This window comes from Oryctolagus cuniculus, chromosome 6, assembly GCF_051225735.1.
Source record: "Oryctolagus cuniculus isolate XC-2025 breed Fujian yellow rabbit chromosome 6, ASM5122573v1, whole genome shotgun sequence".
NCBI classification, from domain to species: Eukaryota; Metazoa; Chordata; class Mammalia; order Lagomorpha; family Leporidae; genus Oryctolagus; species Oryctolagus cuniculus.
In genome coordinates, this window is record NC_142872.1 from 22,189,382 (window position 1) to 22,217,193 (window position 27,812).

At 54.9% G+C, this 27,812-nt stretch overlaps 1 protein-coding gene across 2 annotated transcripts; it reads left to right on the plus strand.

The window, feature by feature from the left end:
* Positions 1-1,334: 1,334 nt before the first annotated feature.
* Positions 1,335-27,115, plus strand: LOC100358417 (organic cation/carnitine transporter 2). Of its 2 annotated transcripts, none has more exons than XM_051843393.3 (10): positions 1,335-1,898; positions 7,505-7,608; positions 16,835-16,989; positions 17,891-18,062; positions 19,183-19,309; positions 20,859-20,959; positions 22,434-22,648; positions 24,062-24,244; positions 25,351-25,486; positions 25,820-27,115. In XM_051843393.3, the coding sequence occupies exons 1-10, from the start codon at positions 1,506-1,508 to the stop codon at positions 25,905-25,907; spliced, it is 1,674 nt and encodes a 557-aa protein (XP_051699353.1). In that variant the 5' UTR covers positions 1,335-1,505; the 3' UTR covers positions 25,908-27,115. The 2 variants fall into 2 exon arrangements, with proteins under 2 accessions (XP_051699353.1, XP_051699354.1); XM_051843394.3 differs by having other exon boundaries at positions 1,337-1,898; positions 26,329-27,115.
* The last annotated feature ends 697 nt before the right edge of the window (positions 27,116-27,812 follow it).

Genomic DNA, 27,812 nt, shown 5'->3' on the forward strand with positions numbered 1-27,812 from the left:
GTATAATGTAACTGGCCATTTATGTCATTTATGCATGAGGTCAAAGGTGGAGGTGACCGAAGTCCACTGTCCAGGAAGCAGCTGGAATTATGCATAAACCCTGCTCCCTTGACAACCTCTCCACTCCACCTGGAGAGGTGCATTCGATGTTTATTTCATCATAATTTTCTGCATTTTCCCAGAAGCACTGCCAGATAAAACACAGGACACCCAGTTCCATTTGCAGTTCATATATTCATGCATGGGACACATTTCTCCTGAAAAATTATTCATTAATTAGGTAAAATTCTCATTCAACTCGGTGTATTTACTAAATAGGGAAAATTTTAATATGGCTAATAAAACATTTAAAAATACACATGTAGCTCCTTAGCCGGTGCTGCTTTAGAATCATCTAGTTGCTATTTTTTTTTTTTTAATTATCAACTTCTGAGTTAACTTTTCAGAAATAACTAATCTGAGGGACACAGTTAATCCAAGGCTGGGATTGTTTATAATCTTTGGAGTTAAATTTTTACATTTGCTTGCACAAATTAAAGAACAACAAGGAGTTGGCACTGTGGCACAGCAGGTAAAGTGCTGGCATCCCATCAGGCGCCGGTTCGAATCTAGGCTGCTCCTCTTCCGATCCAGCTCTCTGCTATGGCCTGGGAAAGCAGTAGGAGATGGCTCAAGTCCTTAAGCCCCTGCACCCACGTGGGAGACCTGGAAGAAGCTCCCGGCTCCTGGCTTCTGAAACTCTGGCCGTTGCCAACAGTTGGAGAGTGAACCAGCAGATGGAAGACCTCTCTCTCTCTCTCTCTTTCTGTGTAACTCTGACTTTCAAATAAAGAAAGCAAGAAAGAAAAGAACAACAAAAGGCCTTGTTACAGGGCATCTGGACCAGAATGAAAAGCCGTGGCTCTCCTCCTTCCCAGAATCCCAGTTTAACATAATCCCTGCCACTCTCACAAGGAGCCTAAGCAGCAGTGCGACCTTGGGCCAGACACACAGTCCCTGCGGACCTGGACAGGCGACAATGGTAGCACCGGACCCTCCCACCGACCTGGCCCAGGCACAGCGCGCCTGGCGTCTGACGCCGACGTCCTGACTCGGCTTCGGGGCCGTCAGCGCTCGCACTCGGGGTCGGCCCAGGGGCACAGGCCGGGGACGCGCCGCAGGTGCACCCGGCGGCCAGAGCCCTCCACCCGCCGCCGCGCCCCGCCGCAGCTCCGCCCCCGCCCGCGCCGCGCCGCGCCGCCAGCCGGAGGGGCGGGCCTTGCAGCCCAGGCCCAGGGCCCGCCCCAGCCTGGCGCCCTATGTAAGGCCGGTGGCGGCGCCCGAGCGCCAGGAGCTCGCGAGCCTGCTCGGCCGAAGGACGGTCTCGGTGTCGGGTCCCCGCTCCGCCGGACGCCCGGGAGCACACGCGCACGCGCACGCGCACGCGCTCGCCGCGCCCCGCCCCGCCCCCGCGCGCCGCAGTGTCCGCGACCCCGGGCGGCGAGCCGCGGGCGGCTGAGGGCGGCATGCGGGACTACGAGGAGGTGACCGCGTTCCTGGGCGAGTGGGGACCCTTCCAGCGCCTCATCTTCTTCCTGCTCAGCGCCAGCATCATCCCAAACGGCTTCAATGGCCTCTCGTCCGTGTTCCTCATGGCGACCCCGGAGCACCGCTGCCGGGTGCCGGAGTCGGCGAACCTGAGCAGCGCGTGGCGCAACCACAGTGTCCCGCTGCGGCTTCAGGACGGCCGCGAGGTGCCCCACAGCTGCCGGCGCTACCGGCTCGCCGCCATCGCCAACTTCTCGGCGCTGGGGCTGGAGCCCGGGCGCGACGTGGACCTGGAGCAGCTGGAGCAGGAGAGCTGCTTGGATGGCTGGGAGTACAGCCAGGACGTGTACCTGTCCACCATCGTGACCGAGGTGGGTGCCGCGCCGGCCGCCGGGCCAGGGGCGCAAAGGCAGCTACCTCTTCGGTCCTCAAATCCACCGCCACCAGCCCAGGTGCAATGTTAACTCTCATCTTAGAATACCCTGGTGGCTCCGGAACGTGTTGCCCGGTGACATCCAGCCAGACCGTGCCCCTGCAATAGCAGGTGTTAGGCTGCCTCTCCCGCGCCTTCCTCACGGCCACCTTGGAGAGGGAGTCCAGAAGGGACGTCCTCTGGCTTGAGGGTGGGAGTGGTGAGTGGCAGAGCCGGAGCTTGGAACGTGGAGCTGGCACCATCTCTCCTCTGGCTTCCTGGCATGCGTTCCCACTAGAGAAATACTCCTGTGCTGAGCTTTGATAGTCAAGGGAAACATGTGTCCAAGACTGCCTGTTCCCTCCCTGGGACAGCCCTGTGAGGAACTGTCCACCTCTTGCCCCGGATCACTTGTCGAACTTTTGACAGCCTTGTGTCTGAAGATACAGGTGCCTTGTGAACGTTTTGTGGGATGTTCCCAGGTGAACTGGGCAGCCACGCTGCGTTCAAGTGCACAAGCTTTGTTTGTGGAGGGTAGCGGAGGTCTTGGTCCCCAGCCCCTCAGATTTTCCTTTCCAGGGGTTGTGTCTGTCCCCTGGTGCACCTGCTGTCCTTGGGGCTCAGTGCCTGACATGACGTTAGTGGTGCAGGTGAGTGTCCTTTGTGTCTTGCTTAGGCATTGCCTGGAGTGTCCACAGAACTGAGGAAGCAGAGCAGTGGACAGAGCACTCCTTTGTAGATACTGGGTCACCTGTGTGTCATGTTTAGGGATTCCCAGGTTAGGAAAGGTCTCCTGCAGGAGATGTTGCCTTCCCAGTGACTCTGGGATGGCCCAGATGCAATAGCACGAATTTGTGCACGGCAGGGCAGGGTTCACAGGGAGGGGAGATGGCAGGGACCCGGTGTGGCATCAGACGGTAACGTTCCCTCTTGGAGCCTTACGGGGGCTCTGGGGCTCCAGGTGTGTTCTTTCCAGGGAGTCTGAGCGCTGTCCTGGGAAGCTCAGACATGTGTTTGCGTAGAGAAATTTGATGTCCCCAGCACCTGTGAACTGAGTGTGACCTGAACCCCACAGGGAGTGACATCATTGCAGTATCCTCAGGCGTTCTCAGGAACAAAAGGGCAGAGTGGAGGTAGCTGACCATGATCTGGGGACTCAAACCTCCAGAGAATGCATGGAGAACGGGAGCTTTCGGTGGGTACGGGTCTTGGGTCCTAGCCTTCCAAGTGAGTTTGTTCCCTTCCTAGAAGCCAGGGAGAACTGGCTTGTCCACACAGTCACAGGTAGGGGCCACTGAGGGAAAGCCAGACTTCACGACACAGAAGTCCCTATGCATCTGCTAGGGGCTGCCGGAGGAAGGGGGCAGGCGTGAAGCTGGAAGAGGCCCAGGGCTTCCCAGGATTTCCCCGGACCCTTGAGGGTCCCCTAGCCTGACCTCATCATTGGCTGCTGTCCTTCAGTGCCCACACCCTGCCCTCAGCTGAGAGAGGTAGCAGCCCCGAGGCGCTCCCACGGCCCGGCGGATCCGGTGCTGCCCGTGTTAGTCCGCCTTGTATTCTTTTGTTTAGACTATTCATTTCGCTGTCTCAGCAGTTTCGTCAAAGCTCTATGCCCTTTCGCCTACTTCCAGGTTTTCCGTCTCTGTGGAGAGGAAAATTAATACACAGTCCTTTGTTTTGGGATCTGGAATGCGTGAGTTCGGGCTGCTGTTCTCAGGTGAACAGTCGCTGTTGGGAGCTGCTGCAGCAACATTCTGAAAGGTTTCTTTCTTTTTTTTTTTTTTTCCTAAGGTCCACTTTCTTTCAACCAGGCCCATTGACCACTGTAGCTTGTCCTGTGCCTGCCAAATGTCTCTAAGCCTGCCCTGTGTGCCAGATCCCACAGAGAGGCGTTTGCACAATGGGATTAAATTCTTGTTCCTAGGTTTCAACAGAGACTAAAGCCTCAGATCTGCAGTTTGTTTTTTCCCTGGTTCACATCAAGGTGCATCCACTTGCAGTGAACTGGGCAGCTTATGATTGATTGGCTTAATGAATGATTTAAGGAATCTTCTCTAAAGTTGGAGAAAAATGGATAGTTTTTAGGAGGGAAACTTGGGGGGTAGCCAGAAAGGATCGACCGGGGTATTCTCAAGGAACTGAGATTCTCCACCCTGTGTCCCGGGGTGTGGTACTGTGGATCTGGAGCAAGGCACTGGACTTGGCAGGAAGAAGCGGGCAGGTTGTGAAGTGAACGGGCTCAGGAATTGCCTGATGGTGCGCATGCTTCTAGGCCAGCCCCCACCTCGCCTCTTAGTCATCCCTGGGCTGTGGGGACTCACGCAGTCCCCCTGGCGGTGCTTCTGGGCCCGGGACTGCCCCCTCCTCTGCAAACCTATGTGGTTTCTCAGATTGCCCACGCACCCCAAAGCCCGTTCCAGCGTGCAGGCACAGAGGTTCCTTTGGAACTTTTGCGCCCTTCTGACTCCTGGGAGTTGTTAGGACCCCCCCTCCCCCCCAAGCTGAGACCTGACCTGCGCATCGGCCTGTACCCAGTTTGAATCCCTCTCTGGCTATCTGAGGACATCCTTGGCTCAGAGTTCTGACAGTTGCCATGAGGCAGGGGGTCAGAGAGCAAGGAAAATAACTCATCCAGAGACAGAGATTCAGGGTTCCTCTGCACTTTGGGTAGTGAAGCCCAAGGGCCAAGCCTAAAGGATACTGAAGGGTGGTGGTGAAGGTTGACAGCCCTTTCGTTTACCCACTCCCTCTCTCACCGTGTGGCCAAACAGTCCCTGAGCCTCTCCTCTCAATGGGGCACTGCCAGATGTAGAGGATGCATTAGCTGATAACCTCTTGACTTTGCCCTGACAGCCTTGAGGCCAGAATGGCAGCCAGAGGCAGGACGAGATTGTCCGGCACACAGCGTGTTCGGTAACACGTAGTGCTTACCGGGCTGTTTGACCACTGGTGCGGTGAGGTCAGGTACATCTGGGAAGAGCTTCTGCCTCCTGGGCAAAGACCCTGTCTTTTCCCTTCCAGCCAGTTCATAGGTCAGAATGTTCAGTCCCAGGGAGCTCTGTCATCTCGACTTCCCATTACTGAAAAGTAGCACCAGTCATGTGTAAGTAGAAGAGACACGATTCTTTCTCAGAGACACGAGTCTTTTTCAAAAGAGGTAACAGCTTTGTTGCAATGTAGAAGACATTTTTAAAAACTGTACATCCAAGGTGTGCAGTAGGAAAAGCTTGAGCACGTGTGCCTGTAGTCCTGTGAGACCATCACCACCCGAAAGGCACGTTTCTGACCAAGAAGCACAGCCAATCTTGCTGCTTTGCCAGAGTTACTCCCAGCTGTTTTCAGTGGGGCCTGCTTTCCCGGATTATCCAGCCAAGGGGTAACCGTGCCAGACTCGTGGTTGAGTCTTAAACCCACACATTCAAGTGGAGGCGTGGATGAGCTGGGAGCTGGGAGTTTAGTACCTTTCAGGGCACCAGTGCCTTCGGAAACACATGAAGCAGGGGTAGGGAGGTGGTACTTGGCTTGGACTCTGGACTGCTCACCCAGTCCCCCAAATGAGGATTCAGGCAAAGTCCTGCAGCCCACTGCAGCCTGCCCAGTGGTTGTCAGGTGAGTGGATGGATTGGCTGGGTGGGACCCATTCCATGTTGGTTTTGGCAGTCTTTCACCTTTCCTGACCCCTGATCACAGGCCTCTGGCTGGCAGGAAAGAAGTATTAGGACATGTTTGCTTTTGGAGGGCCCAGTGCCAGACCCTGAGCATGGTCCAAGACTGACAGTGGTGGGTGGTGGGCACAGTTACTCTGGAGTTACACAGCTGCCTAGATGAAGGACAGGCCAGACTACCTGGGGAAGGTGGGGCTGAGGGACCCCAAGAGATGCCCTGGGATCATGCCGAGACACACTCCACAGTCTTCCTGTCCCCTGCAGGGCAGCATCTGACCTGGTTTCAGTTAGCGCCCAGCCTGGTCAGCTCAGGAGTCTGTTCCTGGGAGACCTCACCTAGGAGCTGCAACCCTAGAGCTGGCCACAGTGCCTGTGTGTATTTCTGTGTTGCTGAGCCTTGCTGGCCCCTGACTCAAGACAGAGTAGTTGAGAAACAGTGATTGGCCCTTTATTTATTCATTCTTGAGCTCCAGAGTGGCCCCTAAAGGTCAGCGCAGCATCCCCATTGCCGATCGGCTCAGCTCTGCCTCCCCACTGCTCCCAGTCTTGGCTTTTGCAGACACAGTTGCTGTGTCTGGGTGCTGGTACCTCTGAGGCTGTGAGGTGGGAAGGCTGTGGCAGCCTGAGCTGTCAGATTTTTGCACCAAGAGTCAGTGTCCTCCAGATAGAGGTAGAGGGGGAGATGCTTCCAGTCCTGCCCCTGGGTTGGGGATCGCCACTGTGAGTGCTTCTAAGTGCATCTGACCCTAAAGCAGGAAGCCAGCAGCACACCCGTGTGAGCCACACTGCCCACTGTGGGCGTTCTCTGTGTCCAACCTGCCGGCTGCCCTCTGGCCCCTCTCAGAGGCGCCCAGAGGCTGCGAGCACGCTGCCCAGCAGGGCAGAGAAGCAGGTTCGTTTTTCCCCATCACTGGCCCAGAGGAGGGGCTTCGTTCTGGGCTCTGTTCACGACTCAGGAGCTGGCGGGTTCTGTGCACAGCAAGCAGGGCTCTGCATTCCTGGAAGGCGGCTGTTCATGTGCACAGTCTGCACAGGTTGCTGGGGAGCTCCCTGTCCTGGGAAACATTTTTCTGGGAACCACTGAGGTTCCTGTTTTGGCTCCTTGTGTCCGAGACTCCAGCTGCTGGGCCCTGGACCCTTCCTCTGCCTGCAGGCTTCTGTTCCCATTTGTGGTGGCTACAGATGGAACCACACACCTGCTCCTTACCCCACAAACCCTGTTTTACAAATGGGAATTAAGGCACTATATGGTAGGGGAGCAGGGACTGGCTTGACTGAGGTTGGACACCCAGTTAGGAGGAGTTGGAAGTTCACACCGAGTTTCCCGCCTACTTGTGCAGGGCTCCGAGGTGCAGCTGGGCCTGGGATTGGCATGCAGCATCAGGATGCCAACTGTAAATGTCACAAAGAGGGCCCAGGTGTCACTGGCCCAGGGTAGGAACCTGAGCATAGCAGCAGGAACAGGTCCAGAGTGTGCACCCTAGGCCCTCGGGCCTCAGTGACCCTTACAGCCCCAGAGCCCTGCTCCGGAAGCGCACCAGTGCACTCGTGCCAGTGGCCTGCAGCCCCCTGAGCAAGGGCCTCAGCCTGTGCCACATCCCTGGGCTCTGCACATCATCTCAGGAGTGAACACGAAGGCCTTACCTTTACTCGGGTGGCCATGTGGGTAGAGTTCTACTCCCTGCCTGCTCAAAATGGAAGCAAGACAGTAGGACCAAGGCATGACGTAGCATGGTGAGGGAGCCCGTTCCCTGCCCTCCTGCCCAGGTGAGGCATTCTCTGCCCGGTGTAGTTCACATACTCAGGGCATGCTGGGATGCAGGATACGCTGACCTCTTTTTCCAAGAAGCCTTAGACTGCTTTGAAAAGTGTTTGATGCATCCCTTTGCTCCTCTTCCAGTGGGACCTGGTGTGTGACGACGACTGGAAGGCCCCGCTCACCATCTCCTTGTTTTTCGTGGGTGTGCTGGTGGGCTCCTTCATCTCGGGGCAGCTCTCAGACAGGTAAGGTGTCTGTCCCTTGTAGCTTCAGGGGACCTGAGCACCAAGCCAGGAGCTCGGGCCTGGCCCTTGACTTGAGCTGCTGGTGTCGTCTCTGCCCAGGACGTTGCCTTTCTAAAGCAGAGGAGGTTGTATCTGCAGCGTATGTTGAGGTGGATTCGTTTCTGAGAGGAAGAGCGTGGTGAGGGCAAGAGGCGCGGAGTCACCACACAGACCCTGGGAGTCGGTGAAAGCAGGCCTGAGGCAAGCAGCCTGCAGACTCCTTTATTTCAATTGCTACAGCTGCTTATATAGCCAAGGCACCCAATCCGGTCAAGGGGCAGTCTATGCCCTAACCAATCACAGCCTGTTGCCAGGCAGTTTCTGAAGCCATCCAATCACAGCCTGTTGCCAGTCAGGCTCTCTTGCCAGGCAGTTTCTGAAGCCATCCAATCACAGCCTGTTGTCAGTCAGGCTCTGTTGTCATGTGGTTTCCAAAACCATCCAATCACGACCTGTTGCCAGGCAGTTTCTTTTGCCAGCGACCATCTTGGCATGACCTTCTCATTCCACCACAAGTGTAGATCCCTTATCAGTGAAAAGAGCCTGCAGTGCCCTGTGCCCAATTCTTGCTAAGTAAAGAAACCCGAGCTCCCTAAGCCCAGAATGTCCATGCTCTAGTTTAAAGATATATTTATTTATTTGAAAGGCAGAGTTATAGAGAGAGGAGGAGAGAGAGAGAGAGAAAGAGATCTCCCATCCACTGGCTCAATCTCCAAATGGCTGCAATGGCCAGGGCTGGGCCAGGCCAGAGCCAGGAGCCAGGAGCTCCATCCGGGTCTCCCATGTGGGTACAGGGTCCCAAGGACTTGGGCCCTCTTCTGCTGTTTTCCAAGGCATGTTAGCAGGGAGCTAGATTGGAAGTGGGGCAGCCAGGACTGGAACTGGCACCCTTATGGGATGCCAACACTGCAGATGGCAGCTTAACCTGCTATGCCACAGTGCCAGACCCTCAAATAAATAAATAAATATTTTTTAAAATAAAAAAGGTTGCATACAGAGAGAAGAAGAGACACAGAGAAAGAGAGAGGTCTTCCATCTGTTGGTTCATTCTACAAATGGCTACAGTGGCCAGAGCTGGGCTGATCCAAAGCCAGGAGTCAGGAGATTCTTCTAGGTCTCCTAGATGGGTACAGGGGCCCAAGCACTTGGGACATCTTCTGTTGCTTTCCCAGGCCATAGCAGGGAGCTGGATGGAAAGTGGAGCAGCCAGGCTCAAACCAGCACCCATATGGGATGCTGGTGCCACAGGTGGAGGCCTAACCTACTACACCACAGCTCTGGCCCCTAAGTAAATCTTTAAGAAAATATTCTTAAAATCACCAGTGAATACTAAAGAGTTCAGTAGACTGACCACAGGTGGACAACTCTGAGCCTGAAATACTTGCCCTGTGAGGAAAAGTACTCACTTGTCCAGGTCTTTAATCTATTAAGATGCATCAGTTGATCACTTACATTTAATAATCACTGGCAACTAATTTGTACCAGATACTGTTATGGTATTATAAAGTTTAAAAAACAAAACAGGGACAAGTGGTTGGCATAGCAGTTAAGATACCACTTTAATCAATTTCAGTTCACAGTTGATCACACTGATAGGTCTAAGAGTCAAAGGGATCACATAAACAAGACTAGTGTCTGCTAATACTAACTGATAGAATCAAAAAGGGAGAGAACGATCCATCATGGGAAGCGGGATACACAGCAGACTCATAGAATGGCAGATGTCCTAAATAGCACTCTGGCCTCAGAATCAGCCCTTAAGGCATTCGGATATGGCTGAAGAGCCCATGAGAGTATTTTAGGCATGGAAAGCCAAGACACTCTGGAAAAAAAAAAAAAAAAAAGAAGACCTAAATGAAAGATCTCTGCGAGTGAGATCCCAGTGGAAAGAACGGGGCCATCAAAGAAGGAGGTACCTTTCTCTGAAGGGAGGAGAGAACTTCCACTTTGACTATGACCCTGTCTGAATAAGATCGAAGTCGGCAAACTCAAAAGGCTTCCATAGCCTTGGCAACTCATGACTAGAGCCTAGGGAGATTACTGACGCCATAAACAAGAGTGTCAAATTGTTAAGTCAACAACAGGAGTCACTGTGTACTTACTTCTCATGTGGGATCTGTCCTTAATGTGTTGTCCAGTGTGAAGTAATGCTATAACTAGTACTGAAACAGTATTTTACACTTTGTGTTTCTGTGTGGGTGCAAACTGATGAAATCTTTACTTAATATATACTAAATTGATCTTCTGTATATATAGATAATTGAAAATGAATCTTGATGTGAATGGAATGGGAAAGGGAGCGGGAGATGAGAGGGGTGCGAGTGGGAGGGAAATTATGGGGGGGAGCCATTGTAATCCATAAACTGTACTTTGGAAATTTATATTTACTAAATAAGAAAGAAAGAAAGAAAGAAAGAGAGAAAGAGAGAAAGAGAGAAAGAGAGAAAGAGAGAAAGAGAGAAAGAGAGAAAGAGAGAGAGAGAGAGAGAAAGAGAGAAAGAGAGAAAGAGAGAGAGAGAAAGAGAGAGAGAGAGAGAGAAAGGAAGGAAGGAAGGAAGGAAGGAAGGAAGGAAGGAAGGAAGGAAGGAAGGAAGGAAGGAAGGAAGGAAGGAAGGAAGGAAACCACTTTAGACACCCCCGCATTTCGTAGCAGAGTGTCTGGGTTCGAGTCCTGACTCCGCTTCTAATCCAGCTTCCTGCTTATGTACACCCTGGCAGCCAGAAAGTGACGGCTCAGATCCCTGTCACCTGTGTGGGAGACCTGGATTGAGTTCCCAGGTCTTCAGTCTGACCCAGTCCTGCCTATTTGAGTCATTAGGGGAATGAACCAATGGATATTTTTTTATTTTTATTTTATCTTTTATTTTTTAAAGATTTTATTTATTTATTTGAAAGTTAGAGTTATAGACAGAAGGAGAGACAGAGAGAAAGATCTTCTGTCCACTGGTTCACTCTCCAGATTGCCGCAACGGCTGGAGCTGCGCTGATCCAAAGCCAGGAGCCAGGAGCTTCCTCCGGGTCTCCCATACAGGTGCAGGGGCCCAAGGACTTGGGCCATCTTCTACTGCTTTCCCAGACAACAGCAGAGAGCTGGATTGGAAGAGGAGCAGCTGGGACTAGAACTAGCGCCCATATGGAATGCTGGTGCTGCTGGCAGAGGATTAAGCTACTGTGCCATGGCCCCGACCCCGAACCAATGGATAGATCTCTTTCTCTCTGTGTGTGTGTGTGTGTATGTGTGTGTGAAATAATAAAAATAAAAATTTTAGAAGAGTAGAATTTTTCTGGGGAGGACATTTAGCACAGTGATCAAGACCCTGCTTAGAATGCCTGCATCCCCTATTGGGCTGCCTGGTTTGCGTACTGTCTCTACTTCTGATCCAGCTTCCTGCTGATGTACACCCTGGGAGGCAGCAGGTGATGGCTGTAGTAGTTGGGCTCCTACCACATACTTGGAAGATCTGCATTGTGTCCCTACTCTCAGCTCTGTGGATATTTGGAGAGTAAACCAGTAGCTAGCAGATCTCTCAAAGATATCTCTCTCTCCCTTTCTCTCTCCCTGTAAAATAAATAATTTAAAACAAAAATAACTTACCTCTTATAATCCTATGAAGTAGGGGCTGTTGTTATTCCCATTTTACAGATGGGGAGAGTGCAACCCAGAGAGGTTAAATGAGGTGTCCAAGGTTACACACCTGGCACGTGGCGGAGTTAGAATTTGGACCCAGATGGCCTTGCTTCCCTGTTGGATGTGGACCACTGTGCTAGGTCCCTGCTCTCCTAGAATTTTCCCTTCCAGTGAAGGGCAGTGAAGGTTGAGGACTGAGTGTTACCTTTGGCTATGCTAAGTGAGACAGAAGGAAGCTGCTAAGGGAGTGTGTAGCATGGGGTCCGGGTGCTTCCCCACTGGGGGAGCCTGAGCCTGGGATTGAAAGGTGAATGGCTGTGCCCGGTGAGGGGCTGGAGAGCAGACGCAGCGTCTGGCAGGGAAAGCAGCATGCTCTGAGGCCTGGCCTCAGGGAGTCCCAGTGACAGAAACTGTGCTTTGGGCGGGAGGTAGAGATGAAGGCAGTGAGGCGGGCAGAGGCCCAAGCAGCAGGACAAACAGGGCTTGGCAGAGCTGCGTGAGGAGTTTGGGCTTCCACCGCAGAGCAGTGGGAAGCTATTGAGGATTTTTTAAAGCAGGAGTGAGTGTGACAGTCATCAGATTTGCATTTTTTTGAAAGGTCGGACAGCCTGGTGGAGAAGGGATTGTGGAGAGGCTGATGAAGAGGTTATCACAATGGTTCTTGCAAAAGATGGTGCTGGCCTGGCTCAGCATGAGGGTGTGCAGATGGAGAGAAGCAGTGGGAGGCGAAGTCAGCAGGACCTGCTGGTGGGTTGAGTGTGGCAATGAGGGGACAAAGATCTCTGGCCACATCAGCAGGTGAGGGTCGATCCTGTCCTCCGTGCTGGAGCACACTGGGAGAGAACTGTGTCTGTAGATGTTGGGTTTACTTTGAATGCACAGGATTGGGGGTGACCATGAGAACCTTGAGTGTAGAAAGTGAGTAGCTGGCGCCGCGGCCCAATAGGCTAATCCCCCGCCTGCGGCGCCAGCACCCCAGGTTCTAGTCCCGGTCGGGGCACCAGATTCGGTCCTGGTTGCCCCTCTTCCAGGCCAGCTCTCTGCTGTGGCCCGGGAGTGCAGTGGAGGATGGCTTAAGTACTTAGGCCCTGCACCCGCATGGGAGACCAGGAGAAGCACCTGGCTCCTGGCTTCGGATCAGCACAGTGCGCCAGCCACAGCGGCCATTGGAGGGTGAACCAACGGCAAAGGAAGACCTTTCTCTCTGTCTCTCTCTCTCACTGTCCACTCTGCCTGTAAAAAAAAAAAAAAGAAAGAAAGAAAAGAAAGAAAGAAAAGAAAAGAAACTGAGTGCACAGTTGGAGGTAGGGATGTGGTGCTCTGTGAGAACTGAGGGTGGGGGATGGTGGCGCATATTTGATGGAAGCCACATCAAAGCCCCCAACATGGATGGGGTGGCCAATGGGGAGAGGTCAGGAGGTGGTCTTTTCTCACGGGGCAGATCGGCAGCTGGGGCCCCAAGGGATTGCGCTGATGTGAAAAACGGGGTGTTCAGAATGGAAGTCAGTGTGGGCCTGCTTACCCCGCAGCGCCCTGTTTACCCGAGGGGAGGGCTTAAGGTCCACACGGCCTGCTGCCAAGGAAACAGTGGAGCCAGAGTTTATGCATATGTCGAGGCCTACCTAATATGGTGTTTTTCAAACCTTTTTAAAAATTCTGGCAGCAGGGGCAGGCATTGTGGAGCGGCAGGTTGATCCTCAGCTTGGGACGCCGGCTGCCTTGTTGGAGTGCCGGTTGGAGGCCCAGCCTCTCTTCCCCGTCAGCTTCCTGCTAATATGTTCTAGGAAGCAGCAGAATACAGCTCTAGTGCTTTGCCTCTGCCCCCTGCAGGGGAGACACGGATTGAGCTCTCAGCCCCTGCCTCCAGCCTGGCCAACCCCAGCTGCTGCAGGCATTCGGCAAGAGAACCAGCGGACAGAAGCGCTTTCTCTTGCTCGCTCTCTCCCTCGTTCTCTGTCACTCTGCCTTTTAATAGATGAAAATAAACATTTTTTAAAGTGTTGGCAACACAGCTTTGTTTCACAGTAGGATCATTCAAGTCGAGTAAGTGACATAGCTGAGTACAGCCCTGCCTGCAGCTCCCAGTGCCACCCTTCAGGCTTGTGTGCCCTCCTGTGGAAGGCCCGGGGCTCTGCAGGGTGGCCAGCTTTTGTCCTCACCATCTCTTAAGTAAGCTGTTGGAAAACCTAAGCCCAGTAAATGACCCAGGAGCGGCAGACTCATGCCTTCAGCTTGTCGTGGAGGCTACCAGTAGGAACTTTCCTACACAGCACCAAGAACTCACCGTCTTCTGTATTATCCCAGTCTTCTGTCTGGCGCTTCTGATCTGTGTGTGTGCGTCGAGAGAGGCACAACTCTGGGAAGAAGCAGACTGCTGACACGTCCTCTGTGTGTGTGTGTGTGTGTGTGTGCGCGCTGTTTTGTGGACAGATCTTACAAGTGAGTGTTGCTGGCCCCAGTCAGGGGCTACCAGACAGTGGTGCTCTCCACATCTTCCTCTCTGTTCCATCCTGGGGAGTGGCGTCCTGGGGGAAGGGAAGGAGGGTAAAGGTTGTATCAGTTGTCCTTGTAGTTGGGACTGCTCCTTGGTTGGCATACAGAGCACTCTTGTCATAGAGCAGTGCAGGGGGAATTGAAGTCTCCTTCCAGGCCGGGAGTTCTCTGCCTTGGCCCTCTTAGCAGCGTAAGCAGAAGTCACGTAGTGCATAGTTGTGGAGATTACCCTGGGCCCACTAGATACATGCCAGTAGCACCCCCTTTCTGACTTGTGACGACCAAAATTAAACAAACTGCCATTGCACTGAGGAGAAACATGAGCTCTCCCAGAGCTGCAATGCCTGTGTACTTTGCTCCTGCTGCCTTTGCCACCCTCTGCTGCACACCCGCAGCCAGCCACACTGGCCCCCGCTGCAGCCACACTGTTGCACACCTGCAGCCACAGGGCTGCACACCTGCAGCCACACTGGCCCCTGCTGCAGCCACACTGTTACACACCTGCAGCCAGCCACACTGGCCCCCCACTGCAGCCACACTGGCCCCCGCTGCAGCCACACTGGCCCCCGCTGCAGCCACACTGGCCCTCGTGCAGCCACACTGGCCCCCCTGCAGCCACACTGGCCCCCGCTGCAGCCACAGTGCCGTGTGCTCCACTGCAGTGAAAGTGCTCCCCTCCGTGGCTGGTGCTGTGGCATAGCAGGTAAAGCTGCCACCTGCAATGCTGGCATCCCATATGGGTGCTGGTTCAATTCTGGCTGCTCCACTTCCGATCCAACTCTCTACTAATATGCCTGGGAAATCAGTGGAAAGTGGCCCAAGTGCTTAGGGCCCCGCATCCACAGGAGAGACCTGGAAGAAGCTCCAGGCTCCTGGCTTCCATCTATCCCAGCTCTGGCCATTGCAGCCATTTGGGGAGTGAACCAGCAGATGGAAGATCTCTTTGTCTCTCCCTCTGTCTGCACTCTGCCTTCAAATAAATAAATCTTTTTAAAAAAAAAACCAAGGAGGTGTTTCCCCCTCCACCTCCTGTGGCCTGCCTTGGCCGTGGAGGCTACCTCAGGGTGGCTGGTTTACATTATCCTGGCACCCACGGCTTCCCTTCATAGCACCTCTCAGAACTGGGTGAAGCAAAGGTGTTATCCTAGGATTAATGGTGGTCCCCAGCCCGGCCATACGATGACTGCCGTTGAAAGCTTGCCTTACAGCCAGGACCCACACAGCCACCGCCGTTGCCGCAGCTTCTTTGGAGTGGCATCTTAGCGCACCTTCATCAGGGAGACCTCCCCTGGGTGCCCGGTTCTCCTCCCCCATGCTCAGTCCACGTGTCTTAGTTGTGTCTCTTGTGCAGCTGGGTGCCATTCCTTCAGTGCGCTTGTCTCGATGTGCAGTCGTGTATCTGCCGTGTGGCTGTTCACGGGAAATGTGGTTGGTGCCTGCCCCGCCCACTGAACTGCAGGCTGCTTGAGGGCAGACAGCGTCCTGTTGGGTTTCGCGGTATCCCTAGTGCATAGCGTAGAAGACGCCCGGTAAACTTTCCTTTTTTGCTTTTTTTAGAAAAATATTTATTTGAAAGAGTTACACAGAGAGAGAAGGAAAGGCAGAGAGAGAGAGGTCTTCCATCTGCTGGTTCACTCCCCAAGTGGCCGCAATGGCCAGAGCTGCGCCAATCCGAAGCCGGGAGCAAGGGGCTTCTTCCAGGTCTTCCACATGGGTGCCATCTTCCACTGCTTTCCCAAGCCATAGCAGAGAGCTGGATCAGAAGTGAAGCAGCTGGGTCTCGAACTGGAGCCCATATGGGATGCTGGCACTGCAGGCTGAGGCTTTATGTGCTACGCCACAGCGCTGGCCCCTGGTAAACTTTCACTGGATGAAGCTGGCTGTCCACAAGCCCTGGCCAGACTCAAGCTCATTCTACTTCCTGCTATTCTGGTTCCTCCCATTTCTCTTAAACACACATATACACACACACACACACACACACAGAGGAAACAAGCTCTCTCCCAAACCCATTTTTTTTTTTATTAAAAATGAGCACAGATATAGACAACCACACAGAACAAATCTCTGGCTTACTGAATTGTTCTGGGAAGATGACCACACCCCCAGCTGAGCCGGAGAACCTTGCTGTCCGAGCAGCCCCATCCAAGTGCCTTTTCCAGCTACCACGCCCCTGCCCCCTGAGGAACCATTGGCCTCCCTCTTCTTTGTTGGTATTTTCTAGTTTTGTCATCCACATGTGCATCTTTAGATGTAAATAATAGTCTTTCACACTTTAAAGTTTGGGTATCTCCTGACTTCCAGTGTCTTCTCCCATCCCTTTCTCTGCCTCACGGATTATCTGTGGACGAGCCGTGCCGTGCCGTGCCGTCTGCAGAATTTCTGCTTTGTCGCGTTTGCTGACCGTGCCCTCGTGGTGCAGTCCAGTGGATTCCTCAGTCCTCTTGCAGATTGGCAGCTGGATCCAGAGACTCAGATTCCGATTCCGGCTCTTGGGCAAGACTGCACGGGGCGCGCGGCCTGGGATTGTCTTCTTGTGATGTTAGCAGTCGTGGGTACGCAGCGCCTGTACCTGTTAGCGCATCAGGGCTGTAAAATGGAGGCACTCTGGTTTCACCACTGTTTTGTTTGCTAGTGGAAATGCCATCGTAAGTGGCCTCGGCCCTCATCTGTTGTTGGTTACAGTTCGTAGTTGGTAAAACAAAGTCAGGACAAAGGCCTCCTTCCCTCTGTCACCAGTCTTCCTCTGTAATGAAGTGATCATCCCCGAGAGTTGAGCGATCCTCCGGTAAAATGCCATCACAGGTGTTTTGGTTTCAGCATGATTGATGTGCTTTCATCCCCGCCCTGTGGCACTGCCTTTTTGGCCACCCTGGTGCCCAGGCTGCACGTTCATGCTGGGGACTGGGAAGGAGGAGTAACAAGGAGTGACAGTTGGGGACAGGGAGCATCCCTGGGAACCCTGTCCACCACCGCTCCCTGGGTGGATGTGGGGAAAGCCCCTCCCGGCGGGGCTGTCCTGCCGCCTGTGCCCTGCTGGTGCTCTGCCCCTCTCTTTCCTCCCAGGTTTGGTCGGAAGAACGTGCTCTTTGTCACCATGGGCATGCAGACGGGCTTCAGCTTTGTGCAGGTCTTCTCAAAGAACTTCGAGATGTTTGCCGTGCTGTTTGTCCTCGTAGGCATGGGCCAGATCTCCAACTACGTGGCAGCGTTTGTCCTGGGTATGGCATCAAGTCGGACCCGAGTACTAGGCCCTGTGTTCACCCTCATCCCACCCCTGCCCTTTTGGAGACAGCTGTGATACCCCTCAAAGGGATGTAGTTTCTAGCAGTGCTGGCCAGGGCCCCGTGTACCCAGTTCACAGGCCGGCAAACTGAGCCGACAAGCAGCCAGCACCACAAAACCCTGACCTCTCATTTCCAGTTCTCTTTTGGCCTCTGGGATGTGGCACCTTGGTCTTAGTAGTACTTGGTGGACATTTTATAAGGCTCTCCAGAGACTGTCCATCTGAAAGAGCCTGCCCCTGCCCCCACTGAGGTTCCTGGGGAAGAAGGGAGGTGTGGCGTGAGATGGGAAGACTGACCGGCAGGCAGGCCAGTGAGATCCGCCGCCCCCGCAGAGTACGAGGCCAGTGCCATCTGCAGATGAGAGTAAGTGGGTATAGATGGCTTTCATCGCCCTCCAGGTCTGTCACTCAGGTGCGCAGACTCGCCAGCCCGTCCTGTCTGACCGCCTGCCAGGCTCGTTTGCAGGATATCAGCCCCGGCTAATAAGGTCGTTGGGCTCCTTGGGTTGTGTGCAGAAAGGATTATTGTGTCCTTTTGACGTTGTAATAGAAGATGGTTTTCCTTGAAGGATAATGGTCAGCAGGTGTGGCCTGAGGAATGCTCTCACCTTTTGTGTGAGGGTTAAAGGGGCCCTGACGTGGCCTTAGAAGGTGTGTCCCCCGGGAGATGGACAGGCTGGGCTGCGTTCAGAATCCCAACCCCTCCCTCAGCTCAGGAACTCAGCGACAATTCTGGCCGCCTTCTTGTCTGTGTGTTGAAAATAGTACCATAACTGAATCATGAGGAAGTAACCCAAGTCGGAACACTCACCAGATCCCTCCCCTGTGTTGAACAGGAACCGAAATTCTCAGCAAGTCGATCCGGATTGTGTTCTCCACACTGGGCGTGTGCATATTCTACGCCGTGGGCTACATGGTGCTGCCGCTGTTCGCCTACTTCATCAGAGACTGGCGGATGCTGCTGCTGGCGCTGACGGTGCCCGGGGTGTTGTGTGCGGCCCTGTGGTGGTGAGCCTGGCCCGGTGCCCAGCCTGTCCTCTGGCCACACGGCTGCCCTCTGGCCTTCACTAGAGGGCAGCAGCAGCCCACAGATCCCTGCCTGGGCTCCCAGAGACAGGAAGTGCAGATCATCCATGGGTTGTTTCCCCGCGTTTCCTGCACACTCAGGGGAGGCAAAACAGAGCAGCATCCCAGGCCACCGGCAGACTGTGTTCGGCCTGTGCTGTGCTGATGGAAGTGCGGGGAGTGGAGGGAGTCACTGGGAGAAGCTGGGTCCAGCATGGCCGCCAGGAAGTTGTCAGGCCCAGCCCCAGACAGCCCAGGCCCTGGCTCTGGCTGTGGCTGCCGAGGCCTCATGCTGCACACACGGGGAGAAGAGGTAGAGCAACGAAAATGAGGCTCCTCAGGGAGGCTGCACAGAGACCACCCAGCCCCACCTGTGTCCCTGAGCTGGAGGGGTCGGGCAGTGGGAAGAGGCCGTTATGTACGTGGAGGGGGACACAGTAGGGGAACCAAGGGGGAGGCGCCTGTTGCTGGCGGTGGGGCAGAGGATCGGTGGCCCACATGGAGCAGACAGCATTTCAGGGCACCGTGGGGGAGAAAAGAGTACATCGTGCAGCCTGGGCTCGGTGAATAGCAGATACCCACAGAAGCCGCCAGCACAGGGGCACCCTCATAGACACGCTAGTGTCGGTGGAGGCTGTGGCAAGTCTGGCGCGTCAGTCAGGGGTGGGGTAAGGAGAGCGTAGAGGTGAAAAGGTCAATGCAAAAGCTCCTGAGGGTGCCAGGGCTGGTGCAGGGGTTGTAGCAGGGTCTGGGCCCGCTGGGACATCAGCAGTGACCGGCTTCAGGAGCCATCTGGCCTGTCTCCTTAGGCCCCAGCAGGGGGCGCCACCACTCCTCGGAAGCGGGCTGGCCAGCCCCCACAGGGATCTTATCTGGGTGTGCGCCGAAGTGTCCTCAGTAGCTCCCACCTCAGGGGGTCACCGAGCATGGGCCGTCCCTTTGCTCCAGGCCCATGCCCACCATAGCTTCCAGCGAGCTTCTGAAAGCTCACTGCGCACAGGCCTGGCCTGTCGGTCAGCCGTCCACAGGGAGGCCTCCCTGAGGGCGCTCCTTGCACCTGCAGGTTCATCCCAGAGTCGCCCCGATGGCTCATCTCCCAGGGACGCTTTGAAGAGGCGGAGGTCATCATCCGCAAGGCCGCCAAGATCAACGGCATTGCTGCACCTGCCACCATCTTTGACCCAAGCGAGGTGAGCACCACGCGGGAGCCCGTGGGGGGCCACGGTGGGTACCCAGCCCTGAGGGCCCCTGCTCACAGGCGCTCCCCCTCCCTGCCGGGCCCCTGCCTGGCTCTGTCCACCTTCCCCACAGACTGTAGGCTCTCCTGCTTCTGCTTGCTGCTTTCTGGGCAGCTGTGTATCTTAACCATTCGTTTCGATAACAGACGCCCTTTATGAATGACCGGCCTCTCAAAGTCAGCATTTGGGGAAATCACAGTTGCTTGTGCCTCAGGCAGTTTGTTAACCGAAGAAGAAACTCAGTCTGTGGCCTGCAGCCGCACACAGATTCGGAGTTAGAGACACACAGCCTCCTGCTTTCCTCCGACCGTCAGTCGGTGCCCATCCTCTGGGAGCTGGGGCCCAGTCGTCGGCCACCTCTTCCCTCCCCCTCTGCCCCGCACGCCCTGTTCTCACACACCGAGAGAAGGGGCTTGGCTCCACCTGGGTCCTGGCCTGGCTTCCCTGTCCTGTTCCCCTCTGCCTCCCGTCTCTGCAGCAGGCAGCTCTCCTCAGTCTCTCGCTCCAAGCAGAGGCTGCAAGCTGGAAGTGCTGGCCAGCGACAGCAGCCCGGCTGATACGTGTGCAGCAGGCACGCTACTGGCACTCAGGCCTCGAGATGCAAACTGGGCAAGGGGGAGCCATTTCTTGGAGGCAGAGTGGCTGATGGTCTCCTCCCTGCTGGCATCCGGGCTAAGTGGTGGCCCAACAGCAGCTTCCACTTAGCACCTACTGTTAAGGCTCCGGGGCACAAAGGTCAGGGCAGGAGTGTGGCCGAGAGGGCTTCTGAGAGAGGGTCGCTCTGGGTGAACGCATGGCCCCCCGGCATCTTTGAGGAAATGAGGCTATTTCAAGGAATCCTGAAGTCAGAAGCTGACCCTTGGTTGAACTGCTAACTCAGGAAAACAAGCCCTGGAGCCGGGTTTGCTTAAGAAAGCGACATCAGTGTGTGTTTAGACGTGTGCTTTATTAATGGCCGTGGCTGTGCTGAATTTCATAGGAAGTTACTCTGGGTGAAGCTCAGGTCAATTTTCCTGTTTTTCTGTTTGATTTTTTTTCTCCCCCTTGGAAGTAGACCAGTAACTACATGGTCTGAGGACTCAGAACACTAATTCTTTTAAAATGTCAGATCAATAGACTACACAGCCAGTTTCTCTCTCTGACCCAGAGGGCAAGGAGCCAGCCTTGGGGAGGAATGTTTGGAGGCCTTCCTGGAATGCGGCCAGTGAGCTGAGGTCGGGGATGTGCGGCCAGGGAGCTGTAAGCTTGGGCCTCGGCCCTGCCAGTACACGGAGGGAGCGGCCACTCCCTGTCCTCATTCATTCTGATGCTTTATCAGCGAGGCCAGGAGAGCCTTCGGTAGCCCAGTCAGTGCATCCATGGGTCTTTTCCCAGGAGAAAGGTCCAACACTGCCCAGCACTGAGCCCTGGGGAGCCCAGAGCACAGGGTTTCGCGCACATGGCCATGTGCTGTCTCCAGCCTGCCCTTCCTCCCTCACCTTTAATTGTGTCCTTCCTGCAGTTACAAGACCTAAACTCCAAGAAGCAGCAGTCTTACCGCATCCTGGATCTGCTCCGAACCCGGAATATCCGAATAGTCACCATCATGTCCGTGATCCTGTGGTGCGTGAGTGACAGCTGACCGAGGGCCCCCCACCTGGCATAGACTTTCTGGGCGTGGCCGTCACGCCTCTCTTTGCACATGAGCCTCAAAGCAAGTTGAGAGCCTGTGTCATCAGAGAGCCAAAGGGACACGTGAGCCTGCCTCAGGGGTCACCGTGCTGCGAGCTTGGGAAGGCAGAAGGACGATGGCTGTGGAGTCTGGGGACATACGGGACCTTCCGAGGTCTCTCTGGGGCCTCAGCTGGATCCTTGTTCACTGTGGGTCCTGGCTTAATTTTTGCTGCCCCCTGTCTCTCCTACCCACCCACCTGAGAAGACAGGTGAGGCCCTGTCCTGAGGCTGCTGATACCTGGTAGACCTGTACCGTGGAAGCTGCTCCTCGTGGCGTGTTCAGAGACACCCTGGTGAGGGCCCTGGCTGGACGTCCCTGCCAGCCTCTTCCTGATGCGGTGTTGCACAGTGTCAGCAGGGGGTCTGTGAGTCACTCAGGAGAGGGAACACTTCCGAGTGCCTGGTAGCTTTCGCTCGGTGGCCAGACCCCTGGGATTGTCAGTGACAACCTGAGCCCGCCAGCTGTGTGGTGGTAGGATGGGCGAGAAGGGCGGCCTCCATTGCAGAATCCTGGCTAGCAGAATACCAGCTATGGGTCATCTGGCCTTGTTGTTCCCTGGGTGGTGCTCCAAGTCACCCATTCCCAGGAAATGGGGCAGGGAACCTCGGGGCAGGGCACCACTCCCTGAGTCTGCCTGCAGCCTGCCAGCCTGCAGTGAGTCACCCCTCTGGTTCCCCCAGGCTCTCCTCCCTGCTCTGGGTGTCCCGGGGATATGTCCACATCCTCTTGCCCTTCCTTGTACCGGCTGTGCTTTCCACCTGGGGAGGGGTCAGAAGATGTGTGACCCTTCAAGTCACAACAGTTGTGAGTGTCACAACAGAGAGAGATGCCTCCTGGGGACAGGGCCTGCCGCACCATGAGAAGCTCCCACTCTTCTCCGTGAGTGCAGTGGGGTTGGTGGCAGCCACCTCGGACCATCCCTTCCTGGCTGCGGGGTCTGGCTTCAGGTGTTTGGGCTCGTGTCCTGCCTCATTAGCCCCTCAGTCCTGCCCCTGACATCTGCCTCTTGACCCACTCCCTGGCTCCTTCTGCAGCTGCTGGACTTGGGGAGGTGCAGAGAAGAGAGAAGTCAATGCTTCCACTTAGGACTTTGCAAGCGGGCAGGCACGTTGGGGGTTTGTACTTTGCGTGTGATGTGCTTTGACAGCACTGGCATGGAAGCCACGATGCTGGGGCACCTGGGCTGGAGGCAGTTCCTCTCCTATCCGGGGAATAAGATGCAGGATTAAATCTGCCACCTTCCTGTCCTCCACTTAACCAAGACTCGGGGATTTACTGAGATGACTGCGTGTTCACAGTTGTGCTGCTGCTGGGAGAGATGTGCATAGCGCGTCTCCAGCTGCCCTCTGCCCTCCGTTCCAGGATGACCATCTCCGTGGGCTATTTCGGGCTTTCCCTGGATACTCCTAACTTGCATGGGGACATCTACGTGAACTGCTTCCTTTCGGCGGTGGTGGAGGTCCCAGCGTACATGTTGGCCTGGCTGTTGCTGCGGTATCTGCCCCGGCGCTATTCCATGGCCACTGCCCTCTTCCTGGGCGGTGGTGTGCTTCTCTTCGTGCAGCTGGTGCCCCCAGGTAGGGACCACGGGCACCTGCGGGCTCAGATTTGCTTTGAGTTACTCACTCTCTGCCAGGCTGCCTTCCTTACTGAAAGAACCAGACCAAGGCTGTCTCAGCTCCCCTGCATGGATGCATTCTTGACCTGACACTCGAGAAAATGGCTCCTGAGGCCAGAACGCTCTCTCTGGCTTGGGCTCTGGGGGCGTGGGCCAGAGGACATGCTGGGGCTGTTGGTCAGTTCCACTTGAAGCCCACATTATATGTGTTCACATTTGTTTTCCTCTCCAGAATGAGGGTGAAGAAGGAGAGCATCCCCATTGCTTTTTTGCTAGCTCTGTCTTTCTGTATTCAACACGTAGCTGTGGAGTGCCTGCACAGGCCTGGTGCTGACGGTGTAAAGAGGTCAGGCCAGCCCCGGGCTCAGCGGGCTCCCACCCTACCCAAGAAGACGAACCACAAACAGTGGCAGTGCTTGTTGCTCAGATTACGTAGCTTTCCATGGATGGAAATAAGAGGCAGCGGGGAGCTGGCTCACGTGGAGCGGTGATGGGCAGAGCCCTGAGCAGCGGAGGTTGGGCAGAAACACACGTCAGGTGCTGTGGAAGCCAGGCCCGTGTCGGGGAGGACATTTCAAGAAGCAGCAGCAGCAGAGTGAGCATCCTGAGCAGAGAGGACCCAGAGAGGAGAGAGGGAGCTGGGAAGAGAAGGAGCAGGGACCAGGTCACGGGAAGGGTGCCCTAGGCTGTGGGCAGAACTTGATTTCTGAAATTGCCTTCTTGTCTGCAGGTGGGTGGGAGGTAGCCCTTTCCGACAGCTTCTAGGACAGTTGATGGGCCCTCATCTGGCCTCTGTGCATGGAGTCTTCTGCACACCCCTGGGGTTGCCACAGTCACTGGTGGTCACTTTGCTCCCAGAGGCCGGAGCATTCTGCATGGGGACAGCCCCAGTGTGACAAACCTGAAGGAGCTCAGAGTAGGTGTGGACGGTCTCACATGGGCTCATCACCACCCCAGGTCACTCGGCCTCCCCTTGCTGGACTACCCCAGGGTTCCCACGGCCTGTGCACTTTCTGAGGTCTGAGCAAAATGAAAGTGTGTGTGTGAGTTAGACCCGAAGTCCCCGCTCACCTAACAGTCGCTCGGTAATTCTGTAGGAGGTTGTGCGGTGGCAGCCGCTTACGGGTGGGAAAGCAGGTTTGGTGAGGGTGCTGTCCCTGGTGGTCTGTGGGACAAGGAGATGCATGCGCTTGCCCAGCTGCAGGGCCCCAGCTCGGAGGGAAATCTTGACTGTAGCCCCTATTCCATAATAGGAAGTTGGAAGACAAAATCTGAAAGGAAGGTCTGTCTGAGGCAGAAAAGAAACGGGACTCTCACAGCAGCGTCCCTGGGCTCGGTGCCCACTCCTACCTTCTCCCCTTTGCCCCTGCAGACTTGTATTATTTGGCTACCATCCTGGTGATGATGGGCAAGTTTGGAGTCACTGCTGCCTTTGCCATGGTCTACGTGTACACAGCTGAACTGTACCCCACAGTGGTCAGAAACATGGGCGTGGGAGTCAGCTCCATGGCGTCCCGCCTCGGCAGCATCCTGTCGCCCTACTTCGTGTACCTCGGTAAGTCCCAGGGTCCCCGGGCACACTGCGACAATGGCACAGAAGCACCAGCCGGCTCTAGTTGTGGGGAGGAACTCCCATTCAAACTACGGACTGGCTGGAAGTGGCTGACAGGTCGGACGGTTTGGTGTTTTCGCCTCTGCAAGCCTTCTGTCAAAGATGACTACTTCAGGAACCACTGCACTTGCTTGAAGAAGTTACATCTTGGAAGTGGCATTTTTTAAAAAATTAAAAAATATGTTTATTTGAGAGTGCAAAACAGAGAGAGTTCGCAGCTTCTGGTTCACTCCCCACATGCCCACAACCAGGGCTGTGCAGGAGCCAAAGCTGGGAACACAGTCCAGGTCTCCCACATGAGTGGCAGGAACCCAGTCATCTGAGCCGTCACCGCTGCCTGCCAGCGTCCATATTAGCAGGAAGGTGGAGTCAGGAGACAGAGCCAGGTACTAAACCCGGACACCCCAATGTGGAACGCAGGCAACCTAACCAGCATCTTAATCGCCAGGCTAAATGCCCACCTGTTTGGGATTAGCATTTAAAAGGAGCATGAAGAGAAAGACATCCACTCACAAGGCCTGATGAATTCAGAATTGTTGCAACTTGTAGCACTTCACAGAGTGGCTTTATGCTGTGTCCAGATCCCCTGTGCTGTTTCATATAGCAGGGCACCAGTTTTCCCTCCTCGAAATCAAATCCTCATGGCAGCCGCTGTTCCCTGCACATGGCCAGCCAGTGCCTCTCTGGGGAGGGGTGACACCTACCCTGACAGTGCCCAGTGAGCAGACTGCATGGCCTAGCAAGCGGCAGTACCCTCTTGCCTAGCCTGAAGGCCCACCAGTTGGGGCTTGTGACACGCCTGCAGAGCTGGAAGAGTTGGTGTGCCTGTGCCTGGACAAGCACCTCAAGTTCTTTGGAAACCCAATAAATGGGAATAATCGTGCTCAGCTCCTCCCTCCTCCCCCCCCCCCCCCGCCCCGGACCAGATTGTAATCCTGCAGCTGACATCGAGGCAGGTGATCCCCTTTAGAGCGTCCTGGGATATAAAGGGACGAGAGGGAGACCAAGCCTCAGTGCAGCCCTGGGCGTGGGCCTCTGCTTTGCCACAGGTGCCTATGACCGCTTCCTGCCCTACATTCTCATGGGAAGTCTGACGATCCTGACTGCCATCCTCACCCTGTTCCTCCCAGAGAGCTTCGGTGCTCCCCTGCCAGACACCATTGACCAGATGCTAAGAGTCAAAGGGTAAGGAAGCTTCCTTCTTCCCAGTGCTGATCCAGGGGGTCCGAGACAGGGCCTGGCCAGGCCTTCGGAGGCCCTCCCACTAGAATCCCTGCCATCTCTGGACTAGCAGAGCCATCAGAGGTTATAAAGGCAGCGTGCATGCAGCCTGTCCTCTCTGGTCTGATCCTGCGTGGACATTGCCATGATATACCCATGGCGACAGTGGCCCTGGGTGGTGCAGCAGCTCGCAGAGCCTTCTGGGATCTGCTCTCTGGTTCCTGGCACGTTTGCTTTGAGACTGGTAGCCATCTGTCCAGGACTTGTTTCTGATGTTTGTTTTGCTTGTCTTTATAGTATAAAATACAGGCAAACCCCAAGCCACACGAGGATATTGAAAGACGGCGAAGAAAGCCCCTCAGTCCTTAAAAGCACAGGTTTTTAGCAGCCTGCTGCGTCCTGTCAGAAGTGGCTGTGCAGATTCTGGGTCCTTCAGGGACACAGGTCTTTGCCATTGATTCTCTTGGCCTATGTCTGACTGGCTCGTGGACAGACACCCAGGCCCAGGGTGCGTACGGGCCTAGATGGCCACCGTGGCCACCTGCAGACGTCCCAGCTATCCACAATGCACTGGGCTCTTCCCCAAGAAGGTCACGATGTACTGGAACCAGTGGAATCTGCAAGAATGTGAACAATTCTCATTTACGCCTGCGTGAAGAGTCCCCCCAAGGGAAGTGGAGATCTGTGGTCTCCCCACTTCCCGCTGATGATGAACTTTAGAGGAAAAGAAAGAATTTCACAGGGAGTTTGATTTCGCACCTTGTCTCAGTTACAAAGGACATTAACGGGGCTTGGTGCTTCCCCAGGGCAGAAGAGCACAGGCCCCAGGAAACACACAGGTAGCGAAGGTGCAAGGCACTGACTGAGCAGAGGCGGGACCCAGCCCGGTGCGAGGATTCAGGAGCTCCTGGACCGCAGTGGTAGGAATGCGACTGCTGGGCAGACTTGTTTACATCCCTTCGAAGCTCTGGGCTTGCCCAGGCCCGTCCGGAACGCATTGTCGGATCTGTGTAAATCAGACCTCTTGCAACAAGCACTGTGAAGGCAGTACGTCAGTGGAAAAGGCAAGCAGCCCCGTCTCCTCCCTCAACAGTCCTGTGGGTTTTGTTGCTTGTTTGTTTGTTTGTTGTGTCTCCTTCTCCTTAAGTTATTTGCCCTTCAGCATAGACTTGGGGAAGGCTGGTTCCTTAGCCTCCTGGTTTGTGCCTCTTTTAACCCAGAATCAGGCTGACACTGGCCTGCCGCTGACACTGTGCAAGGCCTTACCTGCCTGCCTTGGCCACGAGCACTTCTCTGAGTGCCCAACATGATGTCATCTCGTGTGTTCCTTTTGTGACGCCGTAATCATGGGGAAAATACAGAAAAGAAACCAAAATCGTGTTCACAGTCCTGTGGAGTTGCTTGCTTGGTTTTATGCAGCATAATTGGAAGCCACTTTATGCTCAGTGTGATCGTCCACTGATTCTGTCACCACGGTACTTATAAAGCACAGGCGTCGCCTGGTTCAAATAACCTATCTTTGTGAAAGCTACTGAAGTGCCTTGGGAAATGTGGAAGTTTTAATAAATAAATAAAATGATTTTTTAAATAATAGCAGCTGCCTGCCATCTTCATTTCCAGAATTTGGGGAGCCCCGCCACACCATCAGCTGACCTTTCTGTCTGTCAGTTTGGGCTGATCCTAGAAGTAGTTTGGGACTGGTCTCTAGAGTTGAGAGGAATCCCTGTGTGCTAGAAACCTTCAACCCACTGACTATGGACTATGCCAGCCTCCTCCTCCAAGTGTCTTAGCCTGGGCTCCCTGAAAGAGCCTAAGACCATCACTTCTGTTAAGTAGGAGTCAAGGATAGGAGGAGAAGGGCAGGGATGGAGGCAGAGCCAGTACAAGGATGCATGATCAGGGAGGCCAGCACCCAGGGCAGGGGTGTCCAACCAGCCAGTGACCTGTGCATTGCATCTTGGAACCATCTAAACCAAGGATGCAAGGGGGAAGTATTTACTTGTTGACACCCATGTGTCAGAGGCAGTCCCTCAGTTGTCCACTCAACACACTTCCAGGTTGCCCATGGATGAGTTCAAACAGATTCTGTTGCCTAGGTAGAAGGCAAGAGGGCAGGAGGTCATCAAACAGGTTCTGAGCTCCTGGGTAGAAAGCAAGAGGGCAAGAGGTAATCAATCCACTGCAGGCCCCCGGGCAGGCACTGTCAGGCTGCCCCTCAGCGAAGCCCTGGGAGCCTGGGGATCGTTCTCTGCAATAGTGGCTGGGGTCGGCGGAAGGGCTGATGGAACTG